The sequence below is a fragment of the Cololabis saira genome, chromosome 5 (genome assembly GCF_033807715.1).
Source record: "Cololabis saira isolate AMF1-May2022 chromosome 5, fColSai1.1, whole genome shotgun sequence".
Lineage (NCBI taxonomy): Eukaryota > Metazoa > Chordata > Actinopteri > Beloniformes > Belonidae > Cololabis > Cololabis saira.
Window position 1 is genome coordinate 842,173 of NC_084591.1, and position 27,782 is coordinate 869,954.

Sequence of the window (27,782 nt, forward strand, 5' to 3'; positions counted from 1 at the left end):
TTGTGTTTATTTACAGTTTATTGTACATTTATCGTACATTCTGGACATTATTATTGATGACGCGTCATCTGTGAACTCCTCACACACTCGTTCATTCAAACCTACACCCACACAGCTACACCCACACAGCTACACCGCTCTAAAGGGTCTGATTACACGGAGGTGTAGCCTCGTTGCCAGGGAAACAGGACGTCTAATCGAACAGCTTGGCCGCCGTGGCTTTGCCGTCGTACTTGGAACCTTTTCCGTCGAACTCGGAGGGAAGGATTTCAGCGTCGAACTCCTTGTAATAACTTTCCATCTCGTCTCCGTGAACAAACACCTGAAAAGCAAAGACAGCGGCTGTCAATCATCCTGCGAGAGGGAGAGGGAGGTCTAGAGTGGGGAAAGTAAAAATTTTGAGAAAAAAAGTCAAAATTTTGAAAAAAAGTCGGAATTTTGAGAAAAAGTCGAGAAAAAAGTCGAAATTTTGAGAAAAAAGTCACAATTTTGAGAAAAAGTAGAGAAAAAAGTCAAAATTCTGAGAAAAAGTAAAACATTTGCGAAAAAGTTGAGAAGAAAGTCAAAATTTTGAAAAAAAAGTTGCAATTTTGAGAAAAGGTCGAGAAAAAAGACGGAAATTTGAGAAAAAAGTCAAAATTTTGAGAGAAAAGTCAAAATTTTGAGAAAAAAGTCGGAATTTTGAGAAAAAGTTGAGAAAAAAGTCAAAATATTGAGAAAAAAGTCAAAATTTTGAGAAAAAGTCGAGAAAAAAGTCAAAATTATGAGAAAAAAAGTCAAGATTTTGAGAAAAAGTCGAGAAAAAAGTCAAAATTTTGAGAAAAAAGTCGGAATTTTGAGAAAAAGTCGAAAAAAAGTCAAAATTTTGAGGAGAAAGTCAAAATTTTGAGAAAAGTCGAGAAAAAGGTCAAAATTTTGAGAAAGAAGTCAAAATTTTGCGAAAAAGTCGAGAAAAAAGTTGAAATTTTGAAAAAAAAAGTTGAAATTTTGAGAAAAAGTCGAGAAAAAAGTCGGAAATTTGAGAAAAAAGTCGAAATTTTGAGAAAAAAGTCGGAATTTTGAGAATAAAGTCGAGAAAAAAGACGGAAATTTGAGAAAAAAGTCCAAATTTTGAGAAAAAAGTCAAGATTTTGAGAAAAAGTCGAGAAATAAGTCAAAATTTTGAGAAAAAAGTCGGAATTTTGAGAAAAAGTCGAGAAAAAGTCAAAATTTTGAGGAAAAAGTCAAAATTTTGAGAAAAAGTCGAGAAAAAAGTCAAAATTTTCGAGTCAAAGAGTGGGGAGAGGGAGGTCTAGAGTGGGGAGAGGGAGGTCTAGAGTGGGGAGAGGGAGGTCTAGAGTGGGGAGAGGGAGGTCTAGAGTGGGGAGAGGGAGGTCTAGAGTGGGGAGAGGGAGGTCTAGAGTGGGGAGAGGGAGGTCTAGAGTGGGGAGAGGGAGGTCTAGAGTGGGGAGAGGGAGGTCTAGAGTGGGGAGAGGGAGGTCTAGAGTGGTGAGAGGGAGGTCTAGAGTGGGGAGAGGGAGGTCTAGAGTGAGGAGAGGGAGGTCTAGAGTGGGGAGAGGGAGGTCTAGAGTGGGGAGAGGGAGGTCTAGAGTGAGAGGGAGGTCTAGAGTGGGGAGAGGGAGGTCTATAAAGGGGAGAGGGAGGTCTAGAGTGGGGAGAGGGAGGTCTAGAGTGGGAGAGGGAGGTCTAGAGTGGGGAGAGGGAGGTCTAGAGTGAGAGGGAGGTCTAGAGTGGGGAGAGGGAGGTCTAGAGTGGGGAGAGGGAGGTCTAGAGTGGGGAGAGGGAGGTCTAGAGTGGGGAGAGGGAGGTCTAGAGTGGGGAGAGGGAGGTCTAGAGTGGGGAGAGGGAGGTCTAGAGTGGGGAGAGGGAGGTCTAGAGTGAGGAGAGAGAGGTCTAGAGTGGGGAGAGGGAGGTCTAGAGTGGGGAGAGGGAGGTCTAGAGTGGGGAGAGGGAGGTCTATAAAGGGGAGAGGGAGGTCTAGAGTGGGGAGAGGGAGGTCTAGAGTGAGGAGAGAGAGGTCTAGAGTGGGGAGAGGGAGGTCTAGAGTGAGAGGGAGGTCTAGAGTGGGGAGAGGGAGGTCTAGAGTGGAGAGAGGGAGGTCTAGAGTGGGGAGAGGGAGGTCTAGAGTGGGGAGAGGGAGGTCTAGAGTGGGGAGAGGGAGGTCTAGAGTGGAGAGGGAGGTCTAGAGTGGGGAGAGGGAGGTCTAGAGTGGGGAGAGGGAGGTCTAGAGTGGGGAGAGGGAGGTCTAGAGTGAGAGGGAGGTCTAGAGTGGAGAGAGGGAGGTCTAGAGTGGGGAGAGGGAGGTCTAGAGTGGGGAGAGGGAGGTCTAGAGTGGGGAGAGGGAGGTCTAGAGTGAGAGGGAGGTCTAGAGTGGGGAGAGGGAGGTCTAGAGTGGGGAGAGGGAGGTCTAGAGTGAGGAGAGGGAGGTCTAGAGTGGGGAGAGGGAGGTCTAGAGTGAGGAGAGGGAGGTCTAGAGTGGGGAGAGGGAGGTCTAGAGTGAGAGGGAGGTCTAGAGTGGGGAGAGGGAGGTCTAGAGTGGGGAGAGGGAGGTCTAGAGTGAGGAGAGGGAGGTCTAGAGTGGGGAGAGGGAGGTCTAGAGTGGAGAGAGGGAGGTCTAGAGTGGGGAGAGGGAGGTCTAGAGTGAGAGGGAGGTCTAGAGTGGGGAGAGGGAGGTCTAGAGTGGGGAGAGGGAGGTCTAGAGTGAGGAGAGGGAGGTCTAGAGTGGGGAGAGGGAGGTCTAGAGTGGGGAGAGGGAGGTCTAGAGTGAGGAGAGGGAGGTCTAGAGTGGGGAGAGGGAGGTCTAGAGTGGAGAGAGGGAGGTCTAGAGTGAGGAGAGGGAGGTCTAGAGTGGGGAGAGGGAGGTCTAGAGTGAGGAGAGGGAGGTCTAGAGTGGGGAGAGGGAGGTCTAGAGTGGGGAGAGGGAGGTCTAGAGTGGGGAGAGGGAGGTCTAGAGTGGGGAGAGGGAGGTCTAGAGTGGGGAGAGGGAGGTCTAGAGTGGGGAGAGGGAGGTCTAGAGTGGGGAGAGGGAGGTCTAGAGTGGGTAGAGAGAGGTCTAGAGTGAGAGGGAGGTCTAGAGTGGGGAGAGGGAGGTCTAGAGTGGGGAGAGGGAGGTCTAGAGTGAGAGGGAGGTCTAGAGTGGGGAGAGGGAGGTCTAGAGTGGGGAGAGGGAGGTCTAGAGTGAGAGGCAGGTCTAGAGTGGGGAGAGGGAGGTCTAGAGTGGGGAGAGGGAGGTCTAGAGTGGGGAGAGGGAGGTCTAGAGTGAGGAGAGGGAGGTCTAGAGTGAGAGGGAGGTCTAGAGTGAGGAGAGGGAGGTCTAGAGTGAGAGGGAGGTCTAGAGTGGGGAAAGGGAGGTCTATAAAGGGGAGAGGGAGGTCTAGAGTGGGGAGAGGGAGGTCTAGAGTGGGGAGAGGGAGGTCTAGAGTGAGAGGGAGGTCTAGAGTGGGGAAAGGGAGGTCTATAAAGGGGAGAGGGAGGTCTAGAGTGGGGAGAGGGAGGTCTAGAGTGGGGAGAGAGAGGTCTAGAGTGGGGAGAGGGAGGTCTAGAGTGGGGAGAGGGAGGTCTATAAAGGGGAGAGGGAGGTCTAGAGTGGGGAGAGGGAGGTCTAGAGTGGGGAGAGGGAGGTCTAGAGTGGGGAGAGGGAGGTCTAGAGTGGGGAGAGGGAGGTCTAGAGTGGGAGAGGGAGGTCTAGAGTGGGGAGAGGGAGGTCTAGAGTGAGAGGGAGGTCTAGAGTGGGGAGAGGGAGGTCTAGAGTGAGAGGGAGGTCTAGAGTGGGGAGAGGGAGGTCTAGAGTGGGGAGAGGGAGGTCTAGAGTGGGGAGAGGGAGGTCTAGAGTGAGAGGGAGGTCTAGAGTGGGGAGAGGGAGGTCTAGAGTGAGAGGGAGGTCTAGAGTGAGAGGGAGGTCTAGAGTGGGGAGAGGGAGGTCTAGAGTGGGGAGAGGGAGGTCTATAAAGGGGAGAGGGAGGTCTATAAAGGGGAGAGGGATGTCTAGAGTGAGGAGAGGGAGGTCTAGAGTGAGAGGGAGGTCTAGAGTGGGGAGAGGGAGGTCTAGAGTGGGGAGAGGGAGGTCTAGAGTGGGGAGAGGGAGGTCTAGAGTGGGGAGAGGGAGGTCTAGAGTGGGGAGAGGGAGGTCTAGAGTGGGGAGAGAGAGGTCTAGAGTGGGGAGAGGGAGGTCTAGAGTGGGGAGAGGGAGGTCTAGAGTGGGGAGAGGGAGGTCTAGAGTGGGGAGAGGGAGGTCTAGAGTGGAGAGAGGGAGGTCTAGAGTGGGGAGAGGGAGGTCTAGAGTGGGGAGAGGGAGGTCTAGAGTGGGGAGAGGGAGGTCTAGAGTGGGGAGAGGGAGGTCTAGAGTGGGGAGAGGGAGGTCTAGAGTGGGGAAAGTCAAAATTTTGAGAAAAAAGTCAAAATTTTGAGAAAAAAGTCGGAATTTTGAGAAAAAGTCGAGAAAAAAGTCAAAATTTTGAGATAAAAGTAAAAAAGTTTGAGAGAAAGTCGAGAAAAAAGTCAAAACTTTGAGAAAAAAGTCTAAATTTTGAGAAAAAAGTCCGAATTTTGAGAAACAGTCGAAAAAAAGTCAAAATTTTGAGAAAAAAGTCAAAATTTTGAGAAAAAGTCGAGAAAAAAGTCAAAATTTTGAGATAAAAGTAAAAAAGTTTGAGAGAAAGTCGAGAAAAAAGTCAAAATTTTGAGAAAAAAGTCAACATTTTGAGAAAAAGTCAACATTTTGAGAAAAAGTCGAGAAAAAAGTCAAAATTTTGAGAAAAAGTCGAGAAAAAGGTCAAAATTTTGAGAAAAAAGTCAAAATTTTAAGAAAAAGTCGAGAAAAAAGTCAAAATTTTGAGAAAAAAGTCGAAATTTTGAAAACAAAGTCGGAATTTTGAGAAAAAGTCGAGAAAAAAGTCCAGATTTTGAGAAGGGTGGGGAGAGGGAGGTCTAGAGTGGGGAGAGGGAGGTCTAGAGTGGGGAGAGGGAGGTCTAGAGTGGGGAGAGGGAGGTCTAGAGTGGGGAGAGGGAGGTCTAGAGTGGGGAGAGGGAGGTCTAGAGTGGGGAGAGGGAGGTCTAGAGTGGCGAAAGTCAAAATTTTGAGAAAAAAGTCAAAATTTTGAGAAAAAAGTCGGAATTTTGAGAAAAAGTCGAGAAAAAAGTCAAAATTTTGAGATAAAAGTAAAAAAGTTTGAGAGAAAGTCGAGAAAAAAGTCAAAACTTTGAGAAAAAAGTCTAAATTTTGAGAAAAAAGTCCGAATTTTGAGAAACAGTCGAAAAAAAGTCAAAATTTTGAGAAAAAAGTCAAAATTTTGAGAAAAAGTCGAGAAAAAAGTCAAAATTTTGAGATAAAAGTAAAAAAGTTTGAGAGAAAGTCGAGAAAAAAGTCAAAATTTTGAGAAAAAAGTCAACATTTTGAGAAAAAGTCAACATTTTGAGAAAAAGTCGAGAAAAAAGTCAAAATTTTGAGAAAAAGTCGAGAAAAAGGTCAAAATTTTGAGAAAAAAGTCAAAATTTTAAGAAAAAGTCGAGAAAAAAGTCAAAATTTTGAGAAAAAAGTCGAAATTTTGAAAACAAAGTCGGAATTTTGAGAAAAAGTCGAGAAAAAAGTCCAGATTTTGAGAAGGGTGGGGAGATGGAGGTCTAGAGTGGGGAGAGGGAGGTCTAGAGTGGGGAGAGGGAGGTCTAGAGTGGGGAGAGGGAGGTCTAGAGTGGGGAGAGGGAGGTCTAGAGTGGGGAGAGGGAGGTCTAGAGTGGGGAGAGGGAGGTCTAGAGTGGGGAGAGAGAGGTCTAGAGTGGGGAGAGGGAGGTCTAGAGTGGGGAGAGGGAGGTCTAGAGTGGGGAGAGGGAGGTCTAGAGTGGGGAGAGAGAGGTCTAGAGTGAGGAGAGGGAGGTCTAGAGTGGGGAGAGGGAGGTCTAGAGTGAGGAGAGGGAGGTCTAGAGTGAGGAGAGGGAGGTCTAGAGTGGGGAGAGGGAGGTCTAGAGTGGGGAGAGGGAGGTCTAGAGTGGGGAGAGGGAGGTCTAGAGTGGGGAGAGAGAGGTCTAGAGTGGGGAGAGGGAGGTCTAGAGTGGGGAGAGGGAGGTCTAGAGTGGGGAGAGGGAGGTCTAGAGTGGGGAGAGGGAGGTCTAGAGTGGGGAGAGGGAGGTCTAGAGTGGGGAGAGGGAGGTCTAGAGTGGGGAGAGGGAGGTCTAGAGTGGGGAGAGGGAGGTCTAGAGTGGGGAGAGGGAGGTCTAGAGTGGGGAGAGGGAGGTCTAGAGTGGGGAGAGGGAGGTCTAGAGTGGGGAGAGGGAGGTCTAGAGTGGAGAGAGGGAGGTCTAGAGTGGGGAGAGGGAGGTCTAGAGTGGGGAGAGGGAGGTCTAGAGTGGGGAGAGGGAGGTCTAGAGTGGGGAGAGGGAGGTCTAGAGTGGGGAGAGGGAGGTCTAGAGTGGGGAGAGGGAGGTCTAGAGTGGGGAGAGGGAGGTCTAGAGGGAGAGGGAGGTCTAGAGTGGGGAGAGGGAGGTCTAGAGTGGGGAGAGGGAGGTCTAGAGTGGGGAGAGGGAGGTCTAGAGTGGGGAGAGGGAGGTCTAGAGTGGGGAGAGGGAGGTCTAGAGTGGGGAGAGGGAGGTCTAGAGTGGGGAGAGGGAGGTCTAGAGTGGGGAGAGGGAGGTCTAGAGTGGGGAGAGGGAGGTCTAGAGTGGGGAGAGGGAGGTCTATAAAGGGGAGAGGGAGGTCTAGAGTGGGGAGAGGGAGGTCTAGAGTGGGGAGAGGGAGGTCTATAAAGGGGAGAGGGAGGTCTAGAGTGGGGAGAGGGATGTCTAGAGTGGGGAGAGAGAGGTCTAGAGAGAGAGGGATGTCTAGAGTGGGGAGAGGGAGGTCTAGAGTGGGGAGAGAGAGGTCTAGAGAGAGAGGGATGTCTAGAGTGGGGAGAGGGAGGTCTAGAGTGGGGAGAGAGAGGTCTAGAGAGAGAGGGAGGTCTAGAGTGGGGAGAGGGAGGTCTAGAGTGGGGAGAGGGAGGTCTAGAGTGGAGAGAGGGAGGTCTAGAGTGGGGAGAGGGAGGTCTAGAGTGGGGAGAGGGAGGTCTAGAGTGGGGAGAGGGAGGTCTAGAGTGGGGAGAGAGAGGTCTAGAGTGAGAGGGAGGTCTAGAGTGAGGAGAGGGAGGTCTAGAGTGGGGAGAGGGAGGTCTAGAGTGAGAGGGAGGTCTAGAGTGGGGAGAGGGAGGTCTAGAGTGGGGAGAGGGAGGTCTAGAGTGGGGAGAGGGAGGTCTAGAGTGGGGAGAGGGAGGTCTAGAGTGAGAGGGAGGTCTAGAGTGGGGAGAGGGAGGTCTAGAGTGGGGAGAGGGAGGTCTAGAGTGAGGAGAGGGAGGTCTAGAGTGGGGAGAGGGAGGTCTAGAGTGGGGAGAGGGAGGTCTAGAGTGGGGAGAGGGAGGTCTAGAGTGGGGAGAGGGAGGTCTATAAAGGGGAGAGGGAGGTCTAGAGTGGGGAGAGGGAGGTCTAGAGTGAGGAGAGGGAGGTCTAGAGTGGGGAGAGGGAGGTCTAGAGTGAGAGGGAGGTCTAGAGTGAGAGGGAGGTCTAGAGGGAGAGAGGGAGGTCTAGAGTGGGGAGAAGGAGGTCTAGAGTGGGGAGAGGGAGGTCTAGAGTGAGAGGGAGGTCTAGAGTGGGGAGAGGGAGGTCTAGAGTGGGGAGAGGGAGGTCTAGAGTGAGGAGAGGGAGGTCTAGAGTGGGGAGAGGGAGGTCTAGAGTGGGGAGAGGGAGGTCTAGAGTGGGGAGAGGGAGGTCTAGAGTGGGGAGAGGGAGGTCTATAAAGGGGAGAGGGAGGTCTAGAGTGGGGAGAGGGAGGTCTAGAGTGGGGAGAGGGAGGTCTATAAAGGGGAGAGAGAGGTCTAGAGTGAGGAGAGGGAGGTCTAGAGTGAGGAGAGGGAGGTCTAGAGTGAGGAGAGGGAGGTCTAGAGTGGGGAGAGGGAGGTCTAGAGTGAGAGGGAGGTCTAGAGTGAGAGGGAGGTCTAGAGGGAGAGAGGGAGGTCTAGAGTGGGGAGAGGGAGGTCTAGAGTGAGAGGGAGGTCTAGAGTGGGGAGAGGGAGGTCTAGAGTGGGGAGAGGGAGGTCTATAAAGGGGAGAGGGAGGTCTAGAGTGGGGAGAGGGATGTCTAGAGTGGGGAGAGGGAGGTCTAGAGTGAGAGGGAGGTCTAGAGTGGGGAGAGGGAGGTCTAGAGTGGGGAGAGGGAGGTCTAGAGTGGGGAGAGGGAGGTCTAGAGTGAGGAGAGGGAGGTCTAGAGTGGGGAGAGGGAGGTCTAGAGTGGGGAGAGGGAGGTCTAGGGTGGAGAGAGGGAGGTCTAGAGTGGGGAGAGGGAGGTCTATAAAGGGGAGAGGGAGGTCTAGAGTGGGGAGAGGGAGGTCTAGAGTGGGGAGAGGGAGGTCTAGAGTGAGGAGAGGGAGGTCTAGAGTGGGGAGAGGGAGGTCTAGAGTGGGGAGAGGGAGGTCTATAAAGGGGAGAGGGAGGTCTAGAGTGGGGAGAGGGAGGTCTATAAAGGGGAGAGGGAGGTCTAGAGTGGGGAGAGGGAGGTCTATAAAGGGGAGAGGGAGGTCTAGAGTGGGGAGAGAGAGGTCTAGAGTGAGAGGGAGGTCTAGAGTGAGGAGAGGGAGGTCTAGAGTGGGGAGAGGGAGGTCTAGAGTGAGGAGAGGGAGGTCTAGAGTGGGGAGAGGGAGGTCTAGAGTGGGGAGAGGAAGGTCTAGAGTGGGGAGAGGGAGGTCTATAAAGGGGAGAGGGAGGTCTCACCCTCTCCAGCAGCTTGCCCTTCATCAGGGGTTTCACCACGTTGTAGGTGGTGGTGAAGTACCAGGGCTGGTGGATGAAGTGGACCGCCTTGAACCGGGCCGGGAACGAGTCCTGGGGGGACAGAGAGAGAGCAGGTCCTGAGTGGTTCTGACCATAGACATATATAAAGGCTAGATGACTCGTCCGCGCTGCTGCCATTGCAGAGCAGCCCCCGGGTCTCCCACTCAGCAGCGCCGGTTCCCCCCAGTGTCCAGCCGCGGTACTGCAACCAAAAATCCCATGGGGCCCAGAAAGCTTTTTTCCCATAGACCGCAATAGTAAAAGATCGTCCTCTAAAACTGTTCACAGGAACCTCCAGCTGTAATCACCGCACATTACTAATCTTTGTATTCTATATTTTTAAGTCATGGACTTTATATCCGTCAAAAATGTTTTATAACGGCCAGAAAAGTCAAAGAAAAGTCTCTTTCTGGGCGTGACGTCACGGCTGACGTCACAGCCGTGTCCGTGCATTCCACGGATGTTTTATATTAATATATATTATGTAATTATATTATATTAATACATTAATAATATATGTAATACTATACATGTAATAATATACATTAATTAAGATATTATATTAATACATATTATGTAATTATATTATATTAATACATTAATAATATATGTAATACTATACATGTATTATATTGATATATATTATGTAATTATATTATATAATACATTAATAATATATGTAATACTATACATGTATTATATTAATATATATTATGTAATTATATTATATTAATACATTAATAATATATGTAATACTATACATGTAATAATATACATTAATTAAGATATTATATTAATACATATTATATTAATATTCGCGTCATTGCCCCGGGGCATGATGGGAGGCCCCAGAGCATCATGGGAGGTGACTCAACTGAGCATGCTCTTTGGGCCGCATAAGGCGGAAGTAAACCCGGAAGTCAGAGATTTTTTCAGCGGATGCGCTGGCTGAGCAGAATGCATTGAAATGAATGGGCGGCCATTTTTGACGTCCCATCCAGTTTTATAATAGATCCATGATGCAGAGCGACGTCGTCACACGGCGGCCATCTTGCCACAGGAGAGCTCGCTCACTCATAACATTGTGTTTAATGGAGCCTGTTCTGCTTAAACAACCTTAACTTGCTCAATTCTCAACAGATTTTCAAACAGTTTGGTTTGTTATGAACGTCAGAGATGTAGTTATGATACTGCATACTTGTGAATAATTATAAACATTGAACAACCTACTTTTATATGAAAATAACAAGAAACAGATAGCCATGACATGGTATTTATATTAAATATTAAATGAATATTTCTATAGTATTCTTAGTAATACTTATATTTACATTATAACATATATACATATATATATTATTACCATATAACATGTATGTATGTATGTATATATATATATATATATATATATATATATATATATATATATATATATATATATATATATATATACATTATAACATGTATTCATATGACATTATAACATGTTTATATATTATTACATTATGATGTATTTATATCATGACATTATAACGTGTGTATTTATATACACACATGTTATAATGTCATAATATATACACAATAAACCAAACTGTTTGAAAATCTGTTGAGAATTGAGTAAGTTATGGTTGTTTTGCAGTACATGCTCCATTAAACACGATGTTAAAGTGAGCGAGCTCTCCTGTGGCAAGATGGCCGCCGTGTGACGACGTCGCTCTCCATTGGCAGCAGCGCGGATGAGTCATCTAGCCTTTATATATGTGTATGTCCTGAGTGGTCCTGGTAACCCCACCCACCCCACCCACCAGAAACCCCCCCCCACCTGCAGCATGTCCACCATCTTCTTCAGCTCCGTGGGTTTGATTCCCGACGCCTGCTGCATGGTGAAGCCCTTGAAGTTCTCGATGATGCAGAAGCCGTTGATCTGCGTCTCCTCGTTCTCCAGCAGCTTCTCCAGGATCACGCAGTACGCCCTCAGGATCTGGGCCGGAGTCACAAAACATTCTTAATAAAAAAGTGTCATTTTTTTCTTAAGTTCAGTCTTAAGAAGAAAAAAGACAAGAAGTCGTATTCTCCAAAAAAGTTCTTAAGTATTTTCTCAACTTTCTTCTTAGGTTTCTTCTTAAGAAAAAACTCAAGAATAAATGGTATTCTTGAAATAAAAGTTCTCAAATTTGTTATTAACTTTTTTCTTAACTTTAAGACCAACTTGACCTGTCTTAAAGTTTCTTCTGTGAAAAGGTAAAACTCTAATATCACCTTTTTCAACACATTTGAACAAACAAAGACCGGCAGTATTGTGGAGCATTGGTGTAGTGAAGTCTCGCTGCAGGTGCATGACTGAATAGAATGAAATGAATAATAATAATAATATAAATATAATATAATATAATTCTGGGATACTTGGCTGCTACAGCTGTGTGAACGGTCTGCTGGAGCGGCTACTGAATCCTTCATGTAGTATGTAGTATACAGTATATACTGATGCAGTATGTAGCATGTAGTATGCAGTATACAGTACATACTGATGCAGTATGTAGTATGCAGTATGCAGTATACAGTACATACTGATGCAGTATGTAGCATGTAGTATGCAGTATGCAGTATATACTGATGCAGTATGCAGTACATACTGATGCAGTATGTAGTATGTAGTATGCAGTATGCAGTATATACTGATGCAGTATACAGTACATACTGATGCAGTATGTAGTATGTAGTATGCAGTATGCAGTATATACTGATGCAGTATGCAGTACATACTGATGCAGTATGTAGTATGTAGTATGCAGTATGCAGTACATACTGATGCAGTATGTAGCATGTAGTATGCAGTATACAGTACATACTGATGCAGTATGTAGCATGTAGTATGCAGTATGCAGTACATACTGATGCAGTATGTAGTATGTAGTATGCAGTATGCAGTACATACTGATGCAGTATACAGTATGTAGTATGCAGTATGCAGTATATACTGATGCAGTATACAGTATGTAGTATGCAGTATGCAGTATATACTGATGCAGTATACAGTACATACTGATGCAGTATGCAGTATGTAGTATGCAGTATGCAGTACATACTGGTGCAGTATGCAGTACATACTGATGCAGTATACAGTACATACTGATGCAGTATGTAGCATGTAGTATGTAGCATGTAGTATGCAGTATACAGTACATACTGGTGCAGTATGCAGTACATACTGATGCAGTATGTAGCATGTAGTATGCAGTACATACTGGTGCAGTATGCAGCATGTAGTATGCAGTATACAGTACATACTGATGCAGTATACAGTACATACTGATGCAGTATGTAGCATGTAGTACTTAGTATGCAGTATACAGTACATACTGATGCAGTATGCAGTATGTAGTATGCAGTATACAGTACATACTGGTGCAGTATGCAGTACATACTGATGCAGTATGCAGTACATACTGATGCAGTATACAGTACATACTGATGCAGTATGTAGCATGTAGTATGTAGCATGTAGTATGCAGTATACAGTACATACTGGTGCAGTATGCAGTATGTAGCATGTAGTATGCAGTACATACTGGTGCAGTATGTAGCATGTAGTATGCAGTATGTAGTACATACTGATGCAGTATACAGTACATACTGAGGCAGTATGCAGCATGTAGTATGCAGTATGCAGTACATACTGGTGCAGTATGCAGTATGTAGCATGTAGTATGCAGTACATACTGGTGCAGTATGTAGCATGTAGTATGCAGTATGTAGTACATACTGATGCAGTATACAGTACATACTGAGGCAGTATGCAGCATGTAGTATGTAGTATGCAGTACATACTGGTGCAGTATGTAGCATGTAGTATGCAGTATGTAGTACATACTGATGCAGCATGTAGTATGTAGTATGCAGTATGCAGTATACAGTACATACTGATGCAGTATGTAGTATGCAGTATGCAGTATACAGTACATACTGATGCAGTATGTAGCATGTAGTACTTAATGCCATTTCGGATACAGACATATTTTAAGAAGTTCTTAAGTAGGAAAAATAAGAAATTCGTAAGAAATGACAGTTCTTAAGACGGTTCTTAAGAAAATATTGAGGAATTTCACTTAAGAACTTTCTTGTTGCTTTCTTGTAGAGACATCGTACAAATGTTCCCCGACTCAGCACGCTGTGGACTTCAACATATTCAAATTTCATGAAGCTGGGATTTAAGGAATTTTTTTGTCAAAATCCAGGCCAAATGGCCCCATTCATTCGGATGGGGTTTTTTACCATGGTGAAAAAAAACCTATCCGTTAACGTAGCCTGAACCGGAACGTGCACCCATGCATGGCACATATCGTTGGATGCGTCTCCATCGTGCCTCGATGGGCATTACTTTTCTCAGTCAAAAGCGTTACCGTGGCGATGCTGGATACCAAAAAGCGCGCCCCATTAATAGCTATTGGGAGCACAGGAATGAATGCAATACAACCGTAAACACCTCAAACTGACATAGAACCGCCCTAAACACAACCACTACAGCCCCAAACCAAAGCAGCGAGAGGGGACGAATGGGCGGTAGGGCATGCCCATATCAAAATTTCATGAAATTTTCTAGTTATTATTATTATTAAGAGGGTCCAATGACCATTTTATAATATTTGGAATCCACAGGGACCAGTTCTGGGGCTCCAGGACAACCGTAGTCCCACAGGGACCAGTTCTGGGGCTCCAGGACAACCGTAGTCCCACAGGGACCAGCTCTGGGGCTCCAGGACAACCGTAGTCCCACAGGGACCAGTTCTGGGGCTCCAGGACAACCGTAGTCCCACAGGGACCAGTTCTGGGGCTCCAGGACAACCGTAGTCCCACAGGGACCAGTTCTGGGGCTCCAGACCGGCCCCCCCGGCCCCCCCGGCCTCCCCGGCGGCCCCGGCGGCCCCCCCACCTCGTCGAAGGTGATCTCCTCGTAGTCCCAGTTCTCGATGTTGAACAGCAGCACCACGCGGCCGTACTTGTCCCGGCTGTGTAGGATTCCCGGGTATCCGGCCTCGATGGTGCTGCGTACCGCCTCCGGGGTCAGGTTCTCAAACAGCTCCGGGTAGTCTCTCCGGAACCGCACGTACCCTGCAGGGAGGGGGGGGGGGGGGGGGGGGGAATTCAATTCAATTCTATTTATATAGCGTCTAATACAACAAAAGTTGTCTCTAGAACAGGGATCAGCAACCCGCGGCTCTAGAGCCGCATGTGGCTCTTTAGCGCCGCCCTAGTGGCTCCTCCTTTTCCTTCCCTTTTTAATCTCGATATTTTGACTTTTTTCTCGACATTGCAACTTTTTTCTTGAGATTGTACTTCAACATTAATCTCAACATTGCAATTTTTTTCTCTAAAGTTTGACTTTTTTCTCGACATTCGACTTTTTTCTCGCCATTTCGCCATTTCCCTTCATTCTAAGACTTTTCATTTTTTGCGGCTCCAGACATATTTGTTCTTTTGTGTTTTTGGTCCAATATGGCTCTAAAACATGTTGGGTTGCCGACCTCTGGACTAGAGGCTTTCCAGAGATCCAGAACATGAACATAAACATAAACCTCCGAGCAGTTATTACATAAACAATGGAGGTAAAAACTCCCCTAGTGGGAGAAAAACCTTAAGCCAAACAGTGGCACCTCTCCCCCGTCTGTCCGGGCCGTTACCCTGCCCCTCTCACTCCCACGCTGCAGGATCCGGTGTTGTGCATTCAGAGATGCACCAGGGGGGTCAGAGCGGGTCGGGGGAGCGCTGGGACTCACCCTTCATGAGGTCGAAGGCCCGGGGCACGTCGTACTTCCGGGCCCGGATGAAGCGGACCAGCAGGGCGTCGGGTTTGTCCCCGAAGGCGTCCTTCACCCCCTGGGCCAGCTCGTCCCCCCCGTCGGCCTTCTCCTTCATCAGCCCGCGCAGCTCCTTCACCGCCGACACGCGCTTCTCATCCGTCTCCTGCAGCTCGTCCTTGGCCTGGAGAGAACCGGATCAGAACCGGGTCAGAACCGGGTCAGAACCGGGTCAGAACCGGGTCGTATATAAATACAGTCAGATAAACATCACATTACCGTTCCCGCTGTGTTTAAACCATGGATGTAAATTAAAAAGACCTACTCCACAGACTACATTAAAGATAACTGGGAGAAGGAAGGTAATTTTGAAATTCCCAAGGAAGAGTGGTAAAGTTGTTGTGAGTTTCAGTGGAAATGCACCAACTCGCACACATGGAGAGAATTTGCATGGAAATGTTTAATCAGATTTTTTGTAACCCCTAAACAGAAAGCTCACTTTGCAGGAGGGGATTCACAATGTTGGAGAATGTGTGGGAGCCGGGATGCAAACCATTGTATGGGGGTATTATTGTTCCAATATTATTTGTGTGTGCGTATCTCAATCTGTGTGTGCGTAAAAAGATTTGTGTGTCTGTATTCAGATTTGTGTGTGCGTAAAAAGATTCGTGTGTCTGTATTCAGATTTGTGTGTGCGCAAAAATCAGCCGGGAGCTCTCGATTGGTTGTCTTTGCACACGTGGATTTTGACACACTTCTGCCGCGGCAAATCTGTAAAAAGATCTGTGTGTAAAACGATTTGTCCGTATCTTTTGCTTTGCCCTGAGCTCGGACTCACAGGCTCACGCCAGGCTACAGTAGCAATACAGCCTTCACACCACTAGTCGGCGCGTAGCTGTCAGTCAGTACTTTACCTGCAGCAGTTCTATCGGGTTTCTGAACATATTATTAGACATCGTTTGGACTTTTATACTGCATGCAAACACCTGAACCCCATCTACTTCGGACCTATGTCGGACACTTAGTAATCGGGTTGCATATGGAGTAAGATAACTTCCAAAAAGATGTGTTCATGTTATAACTATTCGTATTCGTAATGATAAACATTTGTATGTAAATAAAAACGTTGTACTCAAAATTCTGCTGTCACGCACATGAGTCTGACAAATTATTAGGTTAAGAGTAAGAAATTAAGTAAGAAATGTACGTTTTACGTCTCATTTATTCATTCACACACGCACTAATATATTTGGGAAACAGTTAGGCACCAAATATAATATATTTAATTTTCTCCGAGGGCAAAAATAAGAACTTTATTGCCCACATAGGAGTAATTCATTTTATATCAGCTATAAAGAACAAGGTAGTGCTGAAAAAAAAACAATAATCTATCCTCCCTCACAAAAATAAGAATAGAGAAACATATTTTCTCATCAACAAAACAAATTTAAATTTTTTCAAATAACAAAATAACACATTTGAACCATTTTTCAGACAATAAAAGAACTGAAAAAATTGAAGAATTGTTCAAATATGTTATTTTGTTACTTGAAAATGTTTTAATATGTTTATGTAAAATATGCTTTGTTGATGAGAAAATATATATTTTTCTTATTTTTGTGAGGGGGGATAGGCTATATATTGTTTTTCGGCACTACCTTGTTCTCTAATATGACATGAATTACTCCTACAGTATGTGGGATCAATAAAGTTCTTATTTTTGCCATCTGAGAAAATTAAATATATTATATTTGGTGCCTAACTGTTTCCCAAATATATTAGTGCGTGTGTGAATGAATAAATGAGACGTAAAAGGTCAATTTCTTACCTAATTTCTTACTCTTACCCTAATAATTTATCAGACTCATGTGTGTGACAGCAGCATTTTGAGTACCACTTTTTTATTTACATACAAATGTTTATCATTATGAATACGAATAGTTATAACATGAACACATCTTTTTGGAAGTTATCTTACTCCATATGCAACCCGATTACTAAGTGTCCGACATAGGTCCGAAGTAGATGGGGTTCAGGTGTTTGCATGCAGTATAAAAGTCCAAACGATGTCTAATAATATGTTCAGAAACCCGATAGAACTGCTGCAGGTAAAGTACTGACTGACAGCTACGCGCCGACTAGTGGTCATGGATCTATTATAAAAGTTTTATAATTAAAACGCTAGTGGTGTGAAGGCTGCATTGCTACTGTAGCCTGGCGTGAGCCTGTGAGTCCGAGCTCAGGGCAAAGCAAAAGATACGGACAAATCGTTTTACACACGGATCTTTTTACAGATTTGCCGCGGCAGAAGTGTGTCAAAATCCACGTGTGCAAAGACAACCAATCGAGAGCTCCCGGCTGATTTTTGCGCACACACAAATCTGAATACAGACACACGAATCTTTTTACGCACACACAAATCTGAATACAGACACACAAATCTTTTTACGCACACACAGATCTTAATACAGACACACAAATCTTTATACACACACACAAATGTGAATACGGACACACAAATCTTTTTTTACGCACACACAAATCTGAATACAGACACACAAATCTTTTTACGCACACACAGATTGAGATACGCACACACAAATAATATTGGAACAATAATACCCCCATACCATTGGCATATATTTTGGGAATGTCCAGTAATTGTAAGTTTTTGGTTAGAGATGCACAAAATATTAGAAAACATGTTTCATATGAAAATACCATATCATTTCAAAACTTTTATTCTGGGAGAAACTAATTTTCTCACAGGGCATCTCAACAAATATCTATTTGGTGCACTGATTTCTGCTGGAAGGAAAACCATCACACGTCACTGGCTCGTCCTGACCCCCCCACAATGGAGGAATGGACTGATTGTCAATGAAATATATAAAATGGAAAGGATTACTTTCTCACTTCGGCTACAAATGGATAAATTCACAAGGTCATGGTCAAAATGGGTTTCCTATATACAAAAGTCACAATTATCTAGAAACTGAATTACTTGTCTCCACTCACTTACTTTCTCGGTCATTTCTCTGTTGGTTTGATGGACTGCCAGGTTTCATGTGTTTTATACGTACATCATTTTAAGTGTGTGTATCCAAACCCTTATAATATCGTAGTTTGGTCTCCCTGCAACTGAATTAAGTCGCTGTTACAAGCCCATACATCCCGTTTTGATTCATCATTGTTCCCCTTTTTTTTTTTTGTGTGTGTTTGTTTGTCTTTAGTTAGTTCTGTTTGTTCGTTTTACCTTAAAAAATATAAATATACGCAGGTTTTGTTTCTTTCAACATTACAACTATAGGGCAACAGCTATGTTTTGACATGCTGACGTTTTTCTTTCTCCCTGACTAAATTGTAAACCAATTGTACATCAGCTGTGTAATGTAAGATGTGAGGATAATAATAATAAAGAAAATTAAAAAGAAAAAAAACCATGGACGTAAACACGGAGGTCCAGTCAGCGGTTCGTCTCGGCCCAGAGCGCCCCCTGCAGGTTTGGGAACCGGTTATGAAGCGTTTTTCTTTTGAAGATGTTTCTGGTTTTATATCGTTTTGTGCTTTGCATCGTTTCTCTATTTGCAGCGTTTGATGAAGCTGCATCTGTCTTTGTCTTTTGCAGCAGGTTTTTTCATTTGCACCACGTTCCTCTTTTTGTTCCTCGTTTTGAGTTTGTGAATTTGAATCGTTTCTGAACTTGAAGCCGTTTTCTTCAACTGAGGCCGTAGCCGTGCGTTTGGCCCTCGTAAAGTTGACTCAAGTTAACCAGAGTTGACTGTAGTTAATGTGAGTTGACTATAGTTAACCCAAGAAGCAAAACGTAGCAGCCGTGGCTACAAACGTAGCAGCCGTGGCTACAAACGTAGCAGCCGTGGCTACAAATGTAGCAGCCGTGGCTACAAACGTAGCAGCCGTGGCTACAAACGTAGCTGCCGTGGCTACAAACGTAGCAGCCGTGGCTACAAACGTAGCAGCCGTGGCTACAAACGTAGCAGCCGTGGCTACAAACGTAGCTGCCGTGGCTACAAACGTAGCTGCCGTGGCTACAAACGTAGCAGCCGTGGCTACTAACGTAGCAGCCGCGGCTACAAACGTAGCAGCCGCGGCTACAAACGTAGCAGCCGTGGCTACTAACGTAGCAGCCGTGGCTACTAACGTAGCAGCCGGGGCTACTAACGTAGCAGCCGCGGCTACAAACGTAGCAGCCGCGGCTACAAACGTAGCAGCCGCGGCTACTAACGTAGCAGCCGTGGCTACTAACGTAGCAGCCGGGGCTACTAACGTAGCAGCCGGGGCTACTAACGTAGCAGCCGGGGCTACAAACGTAGCAGCTGCGGCTACAAACGTAGCAGCTGCGGCTACAAACGTAGCAGCTGTGGCTACAAACGTAGCAGCTGTGGCTACAAACGTAGCAGCTGTGGCTACAAACGTAGCAGCTGTGGCTACAAACGTAGCAGCTGTGGCTACAAACGTAGCAGCTGTGGCTACCAACGTAGCAGCCGTGGCTACAAACGTAGCAGCCGTGGCTACAAACGTAGCAGCTGTGGCTGCAAACGTAGCAGCCGTGGCTACAAAGTAGCAGCCGTGGCTACCAACGTAGCAGCCGTGGCTACAAACGTAGCAGCCGTGGCTACAAACGTAGCAGCCGTGGCTACAAACGTAGCAGCTGTGGCTGCAAACGTAGCAGCCGTGGCTACAAACGTAGCAGCCGTGGCTACAAACGTAGCAGCTTTGGCTACAAACGTAGCAGCTGTGGCTACAGACGTAGCAGCTGTGGCTACAAACGTAGCAGCTGTGGCTACAAACGTAGCAGCTGTGGCTACAAACGTAGCAGCTGTGGCTACAAACGTAGCAGCTGTGGCTACAAACGTAGCAGCTGTGGCTACAAACGTAGCTACCACCACCAGTGAGTGGTGAATGATGTGAATAATGATCTATGTAAAGCTCTGGGTGCCTTGAAGGGTGGAAGAAAGTCGAGAGAAAAGTTGAAATTTTGATGAAAAAGTGGAAATTTTGATAAAAAAGTCGAGAAAAAAGTTGAAATTTTGATGAAAAAGTTGAAATTTTGAGAAAAAGGTGAAATTTTGAGAAAAAAGTTGAGAGAAAAGTTGAAATTTTGATGAAAAAGTAGAAATTTTGAGAAAAAAGTTGAAATTTTGATGAAAAAGTAGAAATTTAGAGAAAAAAGTGAAATTTTGAGAAAAAAGTTGAGAGAAAAGTTGAAATTTTGATCAAAAAGTTGAAATTTTGAGAAAATGGTGAAATTTTGAGAAAAAAGTTGAGAGAAAAGTTGAAATTTTGATGAAAAAGTTGAAATTTTGAGATAAAGGTGAAATTTTGATGAAAAAGTTGAAATTTAGAGAAAAAAGTTGAAATTTTGATGAAAAAGTTGAAAATTTGAGAGAAAAGTTGAAATTTTGATGAAAAAGTTGAATTTTTTATGAAAAAGTTGAAATTTAGAGAAAAAAGTTGAAATTTGGATGAACCTTCTGCAGGGTGTGGTCCGGTACTGACTACCCATAATGCACCAGTAAGCCGGGTGAGCACCTTCTGCAGGGTGTGGTCCGGTACTGACTACCCATAATGCACCAGTAAATGAGCACCTTCTGCAGGGTGTGGTCCGGTACTGACTACCCATAATGCACCAGTAAGCCGGGTGAGCACCTTCTGCAGGGTGTGGTCCGGTACTGACTACCCATAATGCACCAGTAACCCGGTGAGCACGTTCTGCAGGGTGTGGTCCGGTACTGACTACCCATAATGCACCAGTAAGCCCGGTCAGCACCTTCTGCAGCGTGTGGTCCGGTACTAACTACCCATAATGCACCAGTAACCCGGTGAGCACCTTCTGCAGGGTGTGCTCCGGTACTGACTACCCATAATGCACCAGTAAGCCGGTGAGCACCTTCTGCAGGGTGTGGTCCGGTACTGACTACCCATAATGCACCAGTAACCCGGTGAGCACGTTCTGCAGGGTGTGGTCCGGTACTGACTACCCATAATGCACCAGTAAGCCCGGTCAGCACCTTCTGCAGGGTGTGGTCCGGTACCGACTACCCATAATGCACCAGTAACCCGGTGAGCACCTTCTGCAGGGTGTGGTCCGGTACTGACTACCCATAATGCAACAGTAACCCGGTGAGCACCTTCTGCAGGGTGTGGTCCGGGACGCTAGCGCAGGGTCCGAACACGGGCCCGTGGTCCTTGACGGTCAGACGCTCCAGTTTGGCCCGGAGAGCCTGCTCCTCCTCCGACACCATGCGGTACGTTCCACTCTGGGGACGAGAAACATCGGAAACGTCAGAAACATCGGAAACATTGGAAACGTCGGAAATGTCGGAAACATCGGAAACATTGGAAATGTAGGAAACATTGCGGGCCGCTCGGTGGCGCGGTGGGTTAAGCGGCGGCTCATATACTGAGGCTACAGTCCTCCTCCTGCAGCGGTCGCGGGTTCGAATCCAGCCCGCGCACCTTTGCTGCGTGTCTTCCCCGTTCTCTCTCTCTACCCCTTTCCAGTCTGCATCTCCAATAAAGGGCCACTAGAGCCCAAAAAAAAGGAAATGTAGGAAACATTGGAAATGTAGGAAACATCATAAACATCGTAAATGTCATAAACATAGGAAACGTCGTAAAACATCGGAAACGTTGTAAACGTCGGAAACATCGGAAACATCGGAAACGTCGTAAAACGTCGGACATGTCGGAAAGGTCGTAAACATCGGAAACGTTGGAAACATCGGAAACGTCGGACATGTAAAACATCGGAAACGTCGGAAACATCAGAAACATCAGAAACGTCGTAAATATCGGAAACATCAGAAACGTCGTAAATATCGGAAACATCGGAAGCATCGGAAACGTCATGAACATAGGAAACATCGGAAATGTCGTAAACATCGGAAACATCGGAAACGTCATAAACGTCGGAAGCATCGGAAACGTCATAAACATAGGCAACATCGGAAACATCGTAAACATCATAAACATGGGAAGGCAGACGGAAAATTACTGCTCCTCCTGTTTTCAATATAATTGTTGATTCTATAATCTGACCTTGACAGGGCGGTTTGGCCGATCGCTCTGGTCACAATCTCCCTGGTGGAATGTAAACAAGGTGACTCTGCCCCCACTAACCCTCCCCTCTCAGGAACATCTGTGGACCTGTTTCAGAACTGACCGAGCCGTCTGATAACATCAAGGACATTGGCTGAGAGCAGCTCTGAGCGAAGTTCATGGACTCATCGCTACACACACTTACCGATAACCACCTCCCCCATCTCAACGCCTTCCCGGCTATAAGTCTGTGATGGTGATGTTAAATTTGTCATGTGTTTTCTGTGCTGAGGTGGTTTTTGCACTTTCTCACTGTGTATATACACTAGTGTGAAGATGCCTTTTTTCCCCTCCTCCCACCCCCAATGTCATCCTTTCTCTGCTTGTTCCGGTTTCGGTTCGCTGCTCGTTGTCGACCGGCCGGCAGCTGAGCAGATTTACTGTCTTGTATTGCTGCTTAGTTGTCCTGAATTAACCCTCGGGGATGAATAAAGTTTCTCTGAATCGGAATGTCCCGTTCCAGCCTGATTCCGTCCCATGACCCGTTTACGACCCGCCTGACCCAGAACCAGCTGCACCGGCGGATCAATGGACCTCAGTGTTCGGTAATCTCCGTCACATGAGTCCAGGAAAAGCAGATTCCTGGGGGCGGGGCCAGATATTAGGGGGCGGGACCAGAAATTAAGGGGCGGGGCCATGTATTAGGGGGCGGGGCCAGAGATCAGGGGGCCAGATATTAGCTGCTGACGGCGTCAAAGAGCTTCGGGAGAAAATGTTGATCTGCAGCTAAATCTGACCTGGGGTGTGTGTGTGTGTGTGTGTGTGTGTGTGTGTACTCACCACTACAGCCATCTCTTCTGCAGATCAACTTTCTTCAGTCTGGAAACAAAAGAGGAAACTTGTTATTCTGAGTTGATAAAACAGCGACTGACGGCACATTAATCATCCCTCCATCCATTTCCACTTTCATTTTTATGCTGACGATACTCAGCTTTATCTCTCCGTAGCTCCGGACGACCCCTCTGCCCTTGATCCATTGTTGACCTGTCTCTCTACCATTACATGCTGGATGAGTGAAAATTTCCTCAAATTAAACGAGGACAAAACTGAAGTTCTCATAGTTGGCTCCAATGAGCAGAAATAATTAATTAAAAACAGAGTTGGTAACCTAACTGTAGCAAATAACCATACAGTAAGGAACCTGGGGGTTATCATTGACTCTGACCTAAATTTCAATGCGCATATGAATGTCATTACCAAAACCGCATTCTTTCACCTTAGAAATATTGCACGCATTAGATCATATCTGTCTCTGGTTGATGCAAAAACACTGGTCCATGCATTTGTTTTCTCCCGCATCGATTATTGCAATGCACTATTTTGTGGGTTACCAAAAAAAAACGTCAGACCGGCTTCAAATAGTCCAGAATGCAGCAGCAAGAATTTTAACCAGAACCAAAATGAGAGAACACATTACCCCTGTTTTAGCCTCACTACATTGGCTTCCAGTAGTTTTTAGGATTGATTTTAAAATTCTCTTACTGGTTTATAAAGCCTTAAATGGACTAGCACCTTCCTACCTCCTCGACTGCCTACCTAGATATGTCCCAGGCCGTCTCAGGTCCACAACCGCTGGTTTGCTCCAAGTGCCTAAGAGGATGGAACTAAAAGACATGGCGAGGCAGCTTTCTGCTTCTACGGCCCGACAGCCTGGAATAAACTTCCAGTGCACCTTAGACAGGTATTTAAAGCTCAAGACCCACCTTTTTACTTTTGCTTTTAGTTGAATTTTAAAGGTTTGTTCTTACCTGTGTGTGACCGTATTTATGCTTACTGCCATGCCTGTTCTACTCTTTGCTATTGCTTTTATTGTTGGTTTTATTCTGTTTGCTATATTGTTTTTTTCACTGTCTTAAAGCTGCTTTGTTTTTATTTGCTTGCTTTGCTTATCTTCTCTTGACATGTAAAGCACTTTGAGTTGCATTCTATGACAGGAAAGGTGCTATATAAATAAAGTTTATTATTATTATTATCCTCCCTCCATCCTCCCTCCATCCTCCCTCCGCCCCGAGCTTCTATATTTGGCATCGGCTGTTCCGGGTCAGCAGGTTTACCTGCTCAGTGTTTTGGTTGATTAGCAGCAGCTTTGAGTCAAACAAACACCAGGAAACTGGACCACATTCCACCGCTCATGAAATCTCTACACTGGAGTTTAAAATCCTACTGCTGGTCTACAGAGACCTGAATGGTCCTGGACCACCGGAAGTCTGAAATGTTTTCGGCGTATGTGCTGGCTGAGCAAAATGCATTGAAATGAATGGGCGGCCATTTTCAATGTACCATCCAGTTCTATATAATACATCCATGGTCCCCGCGGCCGGGGAGGTCGGTGCCGCTCGGGCGGCTCCGTCGTTACTGCTGCAGGATTGTACATGTAGATGCAGGGCTGTCGTGTCTGCTGGACTGGACTGGTCGGGCTTTCTCAAAAGCATCGGAAAGACTCGGCTGCAGCGCGACCAGAGAGCTGCGGGCTCCTGCCCGTCTCAGCTGATCAGGCTCGGATGAAACCTGACGCGCTGAGTCCTGACAACTGATTAATGTAATATCTTAAATAAAGTACAATCAAACTAAGTTTTGTTCCCGCTCTATTTTTAAATATGCACACTTGTGTGCTTGTGTGTGTTGTAAGGCGGTGCTCCGTGTGTGTAGACGGGACCTCTCCACACGGTGCGCTGTGTGTGTGTTTTAAATACAGAAATGACACAAAACTGAGGGTGCGTCTTTCCACACGGCGCCCGTATGATCGTCAAAATACGGTAGTTCATTCAATTCCCCTCATTGCAAAACATAAATGACCAATTCTAACTCTAATAATTATTTCTGGCATTATCATGATATATTGTTTCATATTATTATATTAAGTTATGAAATCTCTTGGGATGTTAAACTATAGTATTATATTGTTATATATAATAGTATGGTGATATAATTTGGTTATATGTTATAATATTTTATACAAATTATGTTATATTAGGATATTACCATATTTATTATGCTATATTTATATGATATCATGCTACACCACTCTATATGCTAATTATTTATTTGTTCACTCTCGAATCAATATTCTCAATTTATGTATCTACTTTCATCACCTTATTTACACTCAAACACGGCACACACACACACACACACACACACACACACACACACACACACACACACACACACACACACACACACACACACACACACACACACACACACACACACACACACACACACACACACACACACACACACACACACACACACACACACACACACACACACACACACACACACACACACACATACTGATGCTGTCTTTTGTCATCGTTTGCACTGTATGTTAATAAATAAAATTAAAAAAATAAAATAAAAATACGGTAATTAGCTTGACTGTATATACAGAGATGAGAAGCCTAACAGGTGGAAAGGGAAGTTCAACCCGGAATGGACAGATTCATCCTGTTCAGTCTTCCCACTGGGACAAAACCAGTGTCTCATACGTTCAGAGACCGTGGCGTTCAAAGTGCAAAAGTGAAACGCCACTGAAACAAAACACAAAGTTTTTCATCAAACATATTCACTCAAGTCTGAACTGAAGTCACAGAAAATAAACTGACCATCTTAAACATGTTTGGGTCCAGATACAGCTGTGAAGCAGCTTTCTCCACAATGAACATAATTAAAACTAAATATCGTTTCAGGCTCACCAATGTTTATATTCATTTATTATAAAAATGTGCTGAGACAATTAACAAAGAAAAGGGGAAATTCAAACTGCTGGTAGAGAAATAAAATAAGATAGCATTTGAAAAATAAAATAAAATCTATTTTATTTTTAAGAGAAAAAATATGTTTAATTGAAGTTACACATGTTAAGTGGCAAATATGTACTTTTTTAATATAACAGTCAGATGCAGATGTTGATACAACTATGAGGCTACTTGAATATATATATATATATATATATATATATATATATATATATATATATATATATATAATGATGTTCTGGACCTCAGACCCCTGAGCTTCATCTGGATCTGTTAGTTCCTATGAAGCTCCCAGACCCCTGAGGTTCTTTGTACGTTTTGAGCGTAACGTAATTTTTGCCATTGTAAAAATGAGATGTACCTGCTGTACTCTACTGCCCTTACTTTCTAACAATTTGTGCTTTTTATTATTTTACCTCTTTTCTTATCATTTTATTAGTTATTTACTGTTTAACTGAATGTTGATTCAAAGCACTTTGATTTACCTTGTGTTGAATTGTGCTACACAAATAAACTTGCCTAGTATAATTATCAACGATGCTTTGGAGAGCGCATTCCCCGTCTGCGTCTCCGCGATGGTCGGACAGTTTTAATGAAATTAACTGCAGCTAATGGATCAATAGGACATCATAAATGTTACCACAGGGACACGGTGGCGCAGCAGGTAGTGCAGCCGTCTTCACAGCAAGAAGGAAGGGACGCTGTGGGTGCTGAAGTGCGTGTTAGTTCCCCCATGACTTCAGCACCCACACCCTGGGTGGGGTTGGTGAAAGGATCTTTCTGTGTGGAGTTTGCATGTTCTCCCCGTGTTCCCCTGGGTAGCTAATGGGAGCTACCCTCACAAAAACATACACACAGTCCTGGGCTCTACTGCCCCCTCTGGCCAACCGGGGAACAGATGGGGTGGGGAGGATCTAGTGAAAGATGCTGCTGCTCACTCCTCAGGATAAGGAGGAGACCTGAGCTCAGTGCAGGAACTCCCGGGGTTGGCAGAGGGAGCAATGCCCAGGACTGTTAGGTAGGAGCACTGGGTGATAAAATGGGGGAAAAAACCGGGATAAAAATATTTAAAAAATAAATAAATAAACGATGGTTCCCCTGGTGTCAGAGGTGAATAAGGTCCCGTTCCACCTCCTGAGAGAGCTGCAGTGAGGTCCTACCTGAGGCAGGTGTGAGGCAGGTGTGAGCAGGGCCGCCGCAAGGGGTGTGCGAACCGTGCGACCGCACGGGGGTTCGCGCTAAGGGCCGTTTTTTTGGGGGGTTTTTCTCAATTTTTTTTTCGTTTTTTCCCTTATAAATATCAACAGTCACGTTCCATTCCAGACCTAAATGTGTACTAGTCTGTGCATATCAATAAATATATGTGTCTGTTGTTCAATACAACTGATCAGACCAAGCGCAGACACAAGCTGCTCTGATCCAGATCTGATCCAGACGGTGGAGTTAGAACAAACTGTCACACAATGTCGAGAGAATAATAATAATAATAATTTTTTCACTTAGAGTCCCACAATGGGGAAATTCTTTTTCTCTGCATTTGACCCATTTTCTAGTTGAACTAGTATCAGTGGTCGCCATGCAAAGGGCACGGCGCCCGGGGAGCAGTAAGGGTTAAGGGCCTTGCTCAGGGGCCCAAGGTGGTTGACTTTTGGTTGCAATCCAGGGGCTTGAACCTGGTCCTCCCCCAGAACGAGATAGAATCAGGAAATTTCCATCAGGGGATGAAAAAAGAAAAGAACTAAAGAAAATGGAAGAGTTTAATGCCTCTCTGAAAGGTTTGTTTGATACATTTGTTACAAAAATCACCGATCCGACCGGGTCTCCAGCAGCCGTGGGGCCCCCCGTCCAGGCAAGAGATGATGATGAGGCAGGGGAAGTATCCAGTATTTTGATCATTGGAGAGTTACAATTGCGCATATAGACACCCGATCCGACCTCAAATACTGCTCCCCGGGCGCCGTGCCCTTTGCATGGCGACCACTGCTACTAGTTCAACTAGAAAATGGGTCAAATGCAGAGAAAGAATTTCCCCATTGTGGGACTCTAAGGGAAATTAAAAAAATAAAAAAAAATACCCAAAAATTTCGCTTGCGCCCGCTCGTGCACGCGAGGGCCCCCGCCGGCCGTTTCGCACAGGGCCTCGCAAATCTCCCAGATGGCTCTGAGGTCCTACCTGAGCCAGGTGTGCAGCAGGTGTGCAGCAGGTGTGAGGTCCTACCTGAGTGTGCAGCAGGTGTGCAGCAGGTGTGAGGCAGGTGTATAGCAGGTGTGCAGCAGGTGTGCAGCAGCAGGTGTGCAGCAGCAGCTGGCCGAGGCT

At 45.6% G+C, this 27,782-nt stretch overlaps 1 protein-coding gene across 1 annotated transcript; it reads right to left on the reverse strand.

Moving 5' to 3' along the window:
* On the reverse strand, positions 1-27,782 carry rlbp1b (retinaldehyde binding protein 1b). Its single transcript, XM_061722391.1, has 8 exons — positions 27,684-27,782; positions 22,485-22,523; positions 20,735-20,863; positions 14,562-14,766; positions 13,718-13,896; positions 10,610-10,768; positions 8,728-8,838; positions 1-322 (listed from the first exon to the last, which is right to left on the reverse strand). The coding sequence occupies exons 2-8, from the start codon at positions 22,494-22,496 to the stop codon at positions 194-196; spliced, it is 924 nt and encodes a 307-aa protein (XP_061578375.1). The 5' UTR covers positions 22,497-22,523; positions 27,684-27,782; the 3' UTR covers positions 1-193.